This window comes from Ipomoea triloba, chromosome 10 (genome assembly GCF_003576645.1).
Source record: "Ipomoea triloba cultivar NCNSP0323 chromosome 10, ASM357664v1".
Taxonomy (NCBI): Eukaryota; Viridiplantae; Streptophyta; class Magnoliopsida; order Solanales; family Convolvulaceae; genus Ipomoea; species Ipomoea triloba.
This window is the reverse complement of record NC_044925.1, coordinates 9,679,202-9,690,696: the sequence shown is the minus strand read 5'-3', so window position 1 is coordinate 9,690,696 and position 11,495 is coordinate 9,679,202. Positions and strand designations below refer to the sequence as shown.

Below are 11,495 nucleotides of genomic sequence, written 5' to 3'. Positions count from 1 at the left end.
AAAAGCACAAAAAAAAAAAAAAAAAAAAAAAGAAAGAAAGAAAGAAAAATAATGGAGAATAGTTTAATTCTTTGCATGCTGTCAGTGGTGATAATGATCTTGGGGACTTAATTTACATTCATGAGGGGAATGGCGACTACTTGGCGGCTAGAAGTTCAAAAGTCAGGTGTTTACACGACCCCCATCTTGCCGAAGCTATAGCGGTAAAGGAAGCTCTTTCCTGGGCTAAGGATTGCAATTGGCAGAAGATCATTATTTTTTCAGATTGTTTTGCTCATTATTGAAGTCGGGTTCCCCGAATTTATCCTATGTTGGCTGTGTTCTTCAAGAATGTCTCAATCTTAAACGACATTTTGATTTTGTATCGTTCAGTTTTATTCCTAGATCAGTGAATAAGTTGGCTCACGCTTTAGCTAGAGCTACTAATTCTCAGTCTGGTCCTCGTTTATGGTTTAATTCTATTCCTGATTGTATTCGACATTTGATTAATGATTAATTCGTCTTGGTTTGTTTTCAAAAAAAAAATAATATTATAATGAAAGATTACAATAAATTGTATATATCTATGTTTTTGTGCATTGAACTATATACAAATCCTATATTTATAGGGACCTACATAACATTCCTACTAAGAATAGGAAACTAAACCCACTCCTACTAAATATGAAACTAAGCCAACTCCTACTAAGAAGGCAAATTATACCGTGGACCAAGGTCTATACCTTGCATTGAGAACCCTGGTCCAAAATAACCTTCAAATTATGTATTTGCAATTGACATGTTCTGTACCTGCAGTTAATAGTTTATGTGCCTACATAACATATTAAGTACAGACACATAATATGTTAATTGCAAACACAATATTTTAACAACATATTATGGTTAGTAGTTAATGTAGTTAATATGCTATGTGCTTTCAATTTATTTACAGACACAAGCTGTTAACTGCAAGTACAAAATATATCAACTGCAGACACAATTTTTTGACCAGGGTCCACAATGCAAGATGGACCCTAGTTCATGGTATAACAATTGTACTAAGAATAGGAAACTAAGTCCACGCCTACTAGGAATAGGACCTAGGTTCCTTAATATCCCACACGCCCCTCAAGCTTGAACATCTAGAAGTTTCAAACTTGGACTAAAACAAATACTCCACCTAACTCAAAATTACAAATGGAGATTAAATGCAACTAGACAATAAAAATGTTGTGTGGCTTCAGAAGACACAACACTATGCACGATCTTTGGGAATGTTTTTCTCCATGACTTCCAAATTTTTGGTTTGGATTACACTGACACATTTTCTCTTGTAGCTAAAATTGCATTAGTTCGGTTGTTCTTATCCCTGGCAGCCATAAATCATTGGGACTTACATTAGTTGGATATCAAGAACACTTTTCTCAATGGCAATCTTCAAGAGGGGGTTTATATGGAGCAACCACCCCAGTTTGTTGCATAGGGGGAGTATGCTTTGGAATGTAAACTTCATCGCTCTATATGGTTTAAAGCAGTCTCCACGGGCTTGGTTTGGGAGATTTAGCTCTATGATTTGAGTTTGGTATGATTCATAGTGTATGTGGATGATGTTGTTATTACAGGCATGGTTGGAAAAAATTGCTAGGCGCTCGGGGGTTGCCTAGTGCCCATGTATTTTTTTATTTTATTTTTTATTTTTAAACAATTGTTTAAAATTTTTTAATTTTTTAAGACATGATAATTATAAACTATTTAATACTTTAATAGTCAATACTAAAATAATAAATATTAACCTAAAAAACATCAAGAGTTTGAACAATTTAGGATTATTTTGCTCAAAACGATGTCGTTTTGAGTGAAATAACCCATTTAAAAATATTAAAAAAAAGGGAACAATAGCTAATCGACCGCTTAGACGACCTAGTCGGTACTTAGGCGGCCTAGTCGATGACTAGGAAGCCTAGGCGGTCAGCGCTTAGAGCCTAGGCGCCTATTAATCAATGCCTAAGCGGGATTTTTGCAACACTGATTACAAGTAGTGAGCAAGAGGGTACATCACAATTGAATGAGTATCTCTTTAGTCGATTTCAGACTAAGGATTTGGGCAAGCTAAAGTATTTTCTCGGAATTGAAGTGGCACAATCTAGCACTAGCGTAGTCATTTCTCAAAGAAAGTTTTCCTTGGATATTTTAAAAGAAACTGGTATTGATGGATGGTATACTAAGAGGTTGACCAATAGAACCGCACCTAAGGCAACTGGTCGGACCAGTGACCCCAAGACCCGACCGCGTGGATATCGAGCCAAATAAGTAACTGGGCCGAGAGAGCTCAAGAAGGATACCCAATACGAATCAACTTAGGAGTTTAGCAAGATTGAGCCTATTTGTAGTCTAATAGAATTGGGCTCTAAGCCCACTTGTATAAATAAACCCCTCATACATGGGAAGAGGGACAACCAATTCTCAGTAATATAAAATACTTAGGGGCATGTTTACTAACTAGAAAATTTCTCTAGTTTTATAGAAAATTGGGGAATTGGAGAATAGAAAAGAGAAAATATATTTAGTAGCACAGTTTTCCATTTTGAAAACCGAATATATTTTCAAATTTTCTAAAAAAAACTAGATAACTTTTAAAAATTGTTTTCTAAATGAAAAAACGAAAATCAACTATCATCTATTTGACTATATATTACTATAACCATTCTCATCATTATCTAATTACATATTTATTTCTTATTAAGATTACATTCAATATCAGCTTCTTTTACTTTATCACCATCTTCTGTCTTTTCTACTCGTATTTACTTATATAAACACAATTTATTTGTTTACGCTTAAAGTTGGACATTATTCACACTATCAAAATTAAAACTTGAACTCTACACCAAGTTTTAGATTTTGGTTGAACTCAATAGATTATTGGTTCGGATAGTTTTAGTTATGTTATATCATAATACAAGTTTGATCCGGATATTCGATATTGAAATTTTACATATATTAGACATCAAAGTAAGACTTTTATATATTTATATACATGTCATTCAAATGAATATATCCAAAAATATTTTAAATATTAACTCACAAAATATTAATATTATCTAAACTAAATTTTAGGTGAACTTAATACGTGATTAGTTCAAATATATTTTTAATTATGTTATATACGAACATGAATTTGGTTTGGATATCAAATGTAAAAATCTTACATATATTAGACTTAAAAGTAAAAATATTTTAAATATAAGATCTAAAACTCACTTGGAATTAAACTTATGTTAATTTTATAACGTTGGTTTAAAAGAACAAATTTGAAAAAATGAGTGTTAGTAAACAAGTTTTGTAAATAGAAAACAGAGAATAGAAAAGAGAGAATTAAAACTGAAAATTTTAAAAATAGAAAACAAAAAACAAAAAACAGAAAATAGTTTTATGAAGTAAACAAGCCGAATTCTCTAAATTCTCTCTATATTCTTTCAATATTCCCATATACTCGTTATTTTAACGGTAGTGTTGGCCAATTGTTGATTGACCAATTCATAAAACCAACATTGGTGCTCTTTGTGGGGATCGTTACGAATGGTCCTGTGATTTATACCTCAACGAAATTCTCTTCGATCAATTGGCCTTTGCAACAATATTCCTTGGTGTATTTTGACCACCGGTCCCACGAAGTCAGACTAGTAATAAGTTAGAATTCCCACTTTGGCCACCACTAATGACGGACTGGTAGTCGGTTAAAATCCCTATTCCGACCACCGGTCTTTTGGAGACAAACTAGTAGTCAGTCAGAATCCCTATTTTGACCACGAGTTCACTAGAGATGAACTAGTAGTCGATTAGAATCTTCATTCTGACCACCGGTTCCTTAAAGATAGACTAGTGGCCGGTTAGAATCCCCATTCTGACCATCGGTCCCCCGGAGTTGGATTTGTAGTTGGTAATGGCATCATACATATCAAAGGAGTGCATTATTGGGGCAAACCACTCCCACACGCCAAGTACACCTGCTGCTTCGAAATTGCAAGTGAATTTATGAATACACACGTGCATGGGGTGACCTCGGTGGTCAACTGTTCTCCCACCTCTTGGTAGACGATTCTACTCTCCCACCTCTCGATGGTCGACTCTTCTCTCCACGTTTGGGTGGTCGACTATTCTCTCCCACCTCTCGGTGGTCGACTTCTCCCCCACCTCTCGGTGGACAACTCAGCTCTCCCACCTCTCAGCAGACAACGTATGTCTTCCCCCACCTCGCAGTGGTCGATGTATATCTTCTCCCACCTCTTAGTCGTCGGTATTCTTCTCTCTCACCTCTCAACAGACGACATGTACCCTCCCACCTCTCAGTGGACGAATTTCTTGTGGAGGCGGTCAGATTTCTTGTGGAAGTAGTCAGTTTGCTTGTCAAAGTGGTCGGAGTGGTCGGATATCTTACAAATGGCTGCCAGATCTCTTACACAGGGTGGTCGTACTCCTTGCAAAAGTGGTCGAAAAACATGGAGTCCGTCAATGAGAAGTTAGCGATCGAGGAGTCAAGTGGTTGGCGTGGGACTTAAGAGTTATGGTGAAAAACAATGAGTCAGTCAGTGAGAAGTTAGTGGGCGAGGAGTGAAGTAATCGAAAGGAAACTTGGCGTTTTGATTCAGTATACGGAGGTAATGGGCGAGGAGTGAAGTGGTCGGAAGGAGACTTGCATTTTGATTCAGTATACGGAGGTAGTGGTCAAGGAGCGAAGTGGTTGGAAGGAGAGTTGGAGCTCTGATTCAATATACGGAAGCAATGGTCGGGGAGTCAAGTGGTCGGCAAAAAACTTGGAGTTATAATGAAAGATACGGAGCGAGAAGTTAGCGAGCGAGGAATCAATGGTGAAAAATATGGAGTCGATAAGCGAGAAGTTAGCGGACGAGGAGTGAAGCGGTCGGAAGGAGTCCACTCTTACTAAGTATATGAAACTAAGTCCACTCGTAGAAATAGGACAAAGGTTTCCTAATATTCATCAAAGCAATGCAATAAGTACAATAATAATTAATAAATAAAAAAATGTTTATATTATTATGTTAGAAAATTCAAATGCAACTACAATAAAAATAAAAAGCATTTAATTGTGTAATTATTCTCCATATATGTGCTTTTACATTAAATAAAGAGTTCACAAATTTTAATTTTAGCAAAGTAGTTGCTTACAATTCCTTTTTGAAAGATTTGGATTTATAAATTTGACAAGTATATATTCTAATAAGAGCCCAAAAGAATTTGTGAGAAATTATACCAAAGCGGAAAAAAAGGGACAAATTTTTTCTGTGAACCATGAATAAAAGGTACATTTTTAATATACTAAATGTTACATTGAATAATATACAAAATAATGTACCTTCAGTACTCAAATAACTGTACCTTCAAATAAATGTACCTTCAGTACACAATCAATGTAACCTTTTGTATATTAAAAATGTACCGTTTATTCATGGTCCACATAGATGTGTGGACCATGGTCCATGGAATAATGATTGGAAAAAACGACTATGTTTAGGAAAATTATTGTGTGAACCATGGTCCGCGTAACTGTGTGGATCATGAATATAAGGTACATTTTTAATATACTAAAAGTACATTATTTGTGTACTGAATATACATTATTTAGTAGTATATAAAATAATGTACTTTCAGTACTCAAATAATATAATTTACGTACACAAATAATGTAGTTTTAATATATTGAAAATGTACTTTTTATTTATGGTCCACAGAGAGTCCACAGAGGGCTGTGTGGACCGGCAAATTATTGTATGGACCATGGTCCACACAGCTGTGTGGACCATAATAAAATGTGCATTTTTAATGTACTAAATGTACATTATTTTTGTACTGAATGTACATTATTTTTATACTATAAAAATAATGTACATTCAGTACAAAAATAATGTACATCCCCTGAATATAATGTACATTATTTTTATACTGAATGTACATTATTTTTATATTGAATGTGCATTATTTGATAGTATAGTCCACACAGCTGTGTGGACCATGGCCCACACAATAATGATTGGTGTGGACCACCCGGTAATAATGATGCCTATGTTTGTAATTGGGCTTTCTTTAGACATACTAAAGTTGGTTTCAACTTTGTTTTATTTTTGAAACTCACAACAATTTGGGATTTTTGGAGACAATTTTGTATAATAAGGGGAGAGAAATTAGGTTTTCACGAATATAATAAGACACATTTTTTTCAATGGGGGAAAGGGCACCAAACCCCATTTGACACAAGGTAGATTTCACACATTAAATTTAACTCCTAGGATGCTTCTCCAATACGCGAAAAGAGAAAAGATATGAAAAGGCTTAGACTACTTAGTGAACTCACCATAGGCATTGCCAATTTGGCTTTGATTTCTGAAACCAGCTGTCACAGCAATGCAGAGTATCATAAGGATCCAATTGATATCTGGAATATATATTTGTCCAAGGAACTTCTTTGACGTATGCACAACCTTGACCCTTGGAAAACAGCCTAATGCTAATGCTTGCTTGATTATTGAAAAAGTAGCAGATATGGTGGCTTGACTGGCCACAATAGCAGCTAAAGTAGCAATGACAAACACCGGCCAATATATGCTCTCTGCGTAAAAATAGATTTCAATAGAAATGTGATAACTTCTTCACAGTTAGGATCACGAAAGGGCTTTCACTATTTCCATTATAGCACGTTCTATTTACAGAAATTTTTTTCTTGATAAGTTTGTTTTTCAGAGATTGACTACTACTATACAACACAACATGCTATTCTATGCTTTAAGCTACCACACATCAATGATTTCATTCTTGTACTCCTTAAGCAATAGGAGTTGAATATAGCCAGGCTTCTGACATTTGATTTAGCAAATATTCAAGGATAGTATGAGCTTTTCTGTTAATACAGAAATCATATTAAGAACACAGTTCTTAAACAATTCAACCAGTCTTCTAATGCACGCCAGCAGATATATGAGATCTAAAAATCCTGCAATCTACACTAAATTCCAGAAGAGTGAACTCTGAGTACTTTTTTTTTTCATTTTTCTTTTTCACTAGATAAGGTCCTACCTTTAAATCACAAAATAGATTTGAAAAAAAAAAAAGAACAAGTTTAGTGATTGCAATTCTCTGATTCTATGTGACAATAAAACACTTCATTCCATTTGCAAGGAAAATTTGTGAGACAGGATAAGCCTTTTCTGAGGTATCATAAAAAATTTGAAGTAAAATGAAATATTAGTAGAACCACGGTATACCTGGTATAGAACGATAGAATGCTTCGGCAACATGATCTTTATGTTGCGTGAGGTAGGCTGCTTGTCCAATGTAGGCCAAAAGAAGGCAGGGGAATACAATAACTGTGAAAGCAAGCTGAATTGCAGAGACGGGAAAATGAGCAAGGTCAGCAAAAAGTGCTTCTGTCCCTGTTAATAGTGATTGAGCGAGCAATTGTGAGATACAAAAAGTCAAGAATGGAAAGTGGGGGTGTGAGAATGAGAGAATAAGGCAGGGGTGGGACTGAGGGAAGGATTGCTTGCTAACTATTTTCAAAGTGAAAAATGAACCTGTGATACTGAGCATGATCCCTCCAAGTGATATCCAAGCCTCTTTACGCCCCCTTCTCAAATAGTGATATATGTATAGAGGGGAAAAGGCCTTCAGAACAGAGGTATCATATTTCCAGATGTTGAAAATGCCAATACCTCCTATAATAAGAAACCAGAGCAGTACAACTGGAGCAAACATCCAACCAACCTTGTCTGTACCGTAATGTTGCATGCTAAACAGGCCAACTAATATAAAGACAGCAACAAGCACAACTACGTCTGTGGGAAGGAGCAAGGTCAATTAAACATTATGTAATGTCCAAGGATAGACACATAAATGAAATGTCACTTTTGTGATTGAATGGAGTAGTACCATTGCTCATCTTTGGATGGTCAACCTTGATCCCACCAGAAGCTGAAAGAACTAAGTAAAAATACTCCATTTAACACTTTTGACACAAAAGAACAAAAGTGAAGAACAATGCACCATAATACTAAAGAAAGAAATACAGGGTCAATAGCAGGCTATAACACAAAAAGTGCATGGAGACTGACTTTAGAAACTCACATTAACAGACATTTATTATCTATTAATATGGTGACTGGTGAGTATTGTTTTGATGCTAGAGTTAAAAGAGTTAATTCCATTTTTGGTCCTAGATTTATAGGTGGCAGTCCACTTTTAGTCCCTTTTTATTGAAACTTCCACATTTGGTCCTAGTATTATTGTGTCACTACTTTTGGTCCTCTATCAAAAAAACAGTTTTAATGCGGTTAACTACAAAGGCATTTCGGTCTTCAATTACAGATTTAAAAAAAATAATAAACATAAAAATATAGCGGGGTCAACCCACTTTGTATGAAAAAGAAAAAAATGCCTTGTATTTAACGACATTTCAACCATTTTGTTGACGGAGGACCAAAAATGGTCATGCCACAATAATAATAGGACCAATGTGGATGTTCCGATAAAAAGGGACTAAAAGTGGACTGTCACCTATAAATCTAGGACCAAAATTGGAATTAGCTCTAAGTTAAATGTAACAAGTTTTCTAAGCGATACAAACTCAAAAGAATAAGAACTAATAACATTCCAACATTAAAATGTGACAACCATATATTTTGATCATGCAATCAATGAATCTTGATATTAGATCTTTACCTAACAACAATTCCTTTGAGCTTTAGTGTAAAATATCACTGATATTTCAACATCATATTGAACCAACAGAATTTATCAAACTGGCAAGGCCAAATGAATGCAAAGTGCAAACCCAGTGGAGTGCCAATAACCTCCAAGTGGAAGTAAACAAAGAATCAATACTGAAGTATTGATAATTTTAAGGAGGAAACTAAGGAAGGACATATACCTGATATTGCAGGAGTAAGAATTCCATCCCCAATTACCATGCAAGTACCAACAAGGACAAGAATAAGCAGTGCATTCTTTCTGAACGCATATGCCTCCAGCCATCTCTTTGTTTTTGCAGCACATGAATGCTCTTCGAATGTGTTACGGCTATAAGTTGTTAGATCCTCATCTGTCCGATGTTGGTTGGGAATTGTTTTTATCTTAGCATGTCGGCAGAGTAAGGAATAAAGAGCAAAGGTACCACCTGAGGAACAATGAACAATGTAGAAAGGTCAAACAATACACTCAAGAAGTATGAAACTCACTGTCACATTACACTGTACAAGGGCTACCTATTTATACAAAAGCAGGATAAGGAAATGGACTCTCAGCCACTCAATTCAAATTTGAATTGAGAAGCTGAGAGTAAATCACTCAACTAACACTCCCTGGAGCATAAATATCAACCATGCCCAGCTAACAAACAACAACCCCCATTATCATTTCATTTGCCCTGCCTGCACTGCTTTGCTTTGCTTTGCATGTCAACAAGTAATAAATCAAGAGAAATTACTAAATGCTTGTAGTATTCCCAGCATGAGGGAGGTTACCTTGGCCATTGTCATTTGCCCTACACACTATGAAAACATACTTGAGCAGTGGTACAAGGGTTAGTGAGTATATAATCAACGAAAGTGCACCAATAACATCCTCTGTATCTTTAATTCCTCGAGGAAATGTATTGTAAAACACATACAAGGGAGATGTCCCAAGGTCTCCATACACTACTCCCAGGCTCTGAAATGCAAGCCGCAATAGCAACATCGTTGAAAATTTCTAAAACAAAATCAGCAAATACAGAAAGAATCAGCTTCTCTTGTCAATAAGTACCTTTAATGAGCAAATAATAAATCCTCAAAAGCTAACCATAAAAGGTCCAAGATCAATTAAAGAAATTAATTATCATTGTTATTACTAGACTAGATTTTTTAGTCCATCCCAAATATTAAAACCCTTAATAGCCAATAGCTTGTTAGGTTACAAAGGCCAGAGTTGCTTATGAGAAATACCATACTTGAGATCTAATTTACTCTAACCATATTTCAAAACCCACCATGCAAAATATCAAAATATAAAGGAGAAAGAAATCACTAAAACATTTATTACTTCCTTCGCACCGCATTACAAACTTATGGCCAAATCAGAATGCAGCTTTCTTGATTTATGTATCTACAATTAACTTACTTCAAGTACCTACCTTTAAAGGAAACAAAAGAAGAAACTAGATATATATATATAAATAATAATAGTAATAATATAATAAAGGAAGAAGATGCCACGCCCCAGATATCCACCAACCATTTACCTTTTAAAAAAAATTATTGGGAGCCCGAAAGCAGCACAGATAAACAGAAAGGCAAAGTTTACCTTTTCTCTATACATGTTTCTTATTCTTCCAGCCTCTTCGTCCATAGGCTGATCAAGCTTCTGGTCCAAAACCCACATCCCTCCCTTGGTTTCATTTTCGTCTTCATCAATCTCCATCCCAGAAGACATTTTCTTTCGGCCGGAAAGCTGATTCTGACTATCCCTCAAAATAATATATAATAGCTTAGCTTGTAGAGAAGAAAATCCAATTCAAGGACCAGCAGGCAGCAGCCCAATTACTTGAACCAATTCAAATTGAACTTGCAATTATATTCCAACAACCCACCCAACAGTCTCAGAGAAAGCTGGTACTTTTACCATAAACTCCAAACCCAAAATTGGAAAACAAGTTAAAACAACGCAGTAGACTACACGCACATGCATTGTATGTATGTGTGCGTGTATGTTATATACACGTATGTATATTTGTATGTATGCCTATAAATATTTGGTTTTTACTCGATATATAGCTGGCAGCCAGCCACTGGAATTTTTCTCAGGTGGGGCCAAGCTTAGAACCCAAACCACAGTCAATATCAGCCGCACAAAATTCCAAACCCAATTTGAAAAGCTTCACCAACTTAGAATCAGTGCATACAATTCAATCTCTGCATGTTTGTGAAAATTTTGATAGCTCCAAAAGCTGAACCAAATCGATCTGAAATGAATAATACCCGTATCCACTCTATCCTGTTTCACCTAAAAATTCAAAGAACCCGAAGACAGATAGCAAGACCCAGTTGCAGAAAAGAAAAAACTGCGAACGAGAGAGATGAGAAGAGGAACATAACTTCCTGTGTTTCTCGGTGGTAGAAGCATTCAGATCAAACCGACAGAAGGGGAGGACTGAGGAGGAGAGAGAGAGGCGGTAGTTACAGTTTGTAAATGTCGTCTCTGTTTTCTTTTACCACTACCAGATGCGACACGTCTGCTACACTGGCGGATCTTTATAGTAACAATAATATAATATATAATAATCTATATCTATACTATATATAAAAACAATATCCTCCTCTAAAATTTTCCCGCCCAAACGTAAGGGCATTTTAGTAATATGATAATTAATTAATTAATTAATATTAATAATAATAATATAACTTCCATGCATATTTCTACCTTAATTGCACCTAATTGACAGAAAATGAAAAAGGAAACCTAATTGATTGAAA

General features: G+C 35.5%; 1 protein-coding gene across 4 annotated transcripts in view; it reads right to left on the bottom strand.

Moving 5' to 3' along the window:
- Positions 1-11,285, bottom strand: part of LOC116032156 (potassium transporter 11-like) — a 13,021-nt gene extending 1,736 nt beyond the window's left edge. Inside the window, exons 1-8 of one of the 4 annotated variants that reach the window (XM_031274583.1) lie at positions 10,925-11,282; positions 10,327-10,479; positions 9,510-9,735; positions 8,918-9,163; positions 7,921-7,971; positions 7,566-7,826; positions 7,257-7,424; positions 6,350-6,604 (exon numbers count right to left, since the gene is read on the bottom strand). In XM_031274583.1, coding sequence (XP_031130443.1) covers positions 6,350-6,604; positions 7,257-7,424; positions 7,566-7,826; positions 7,921-7,971; positions 8,918-9,163; positions 9,510-9,735; positions 10,327-10,455 — 1,336 coding nt within the window. In that variant the 5' untranslated portion in view covers positions 10,456-10,479; positions 10,925-11,282. Of the gene's footprint in view, positions 1-6,349; positions 6,605-7,256; positions 7,425-7,565; positions 7,827-7,920; positions 7,972-8,917; positions 9,164-9,509; positions 9,736-10,326 lie in introns of all 4 variants that reach the window. The other 3 variants (XM_031274584.1, XM_031274582.1, XM_031274585.1) reach the window with 3 other exon arrangements.
- Between the last annotated feature and the right edge of the window lie 210 nt (positions 11,286-11,495).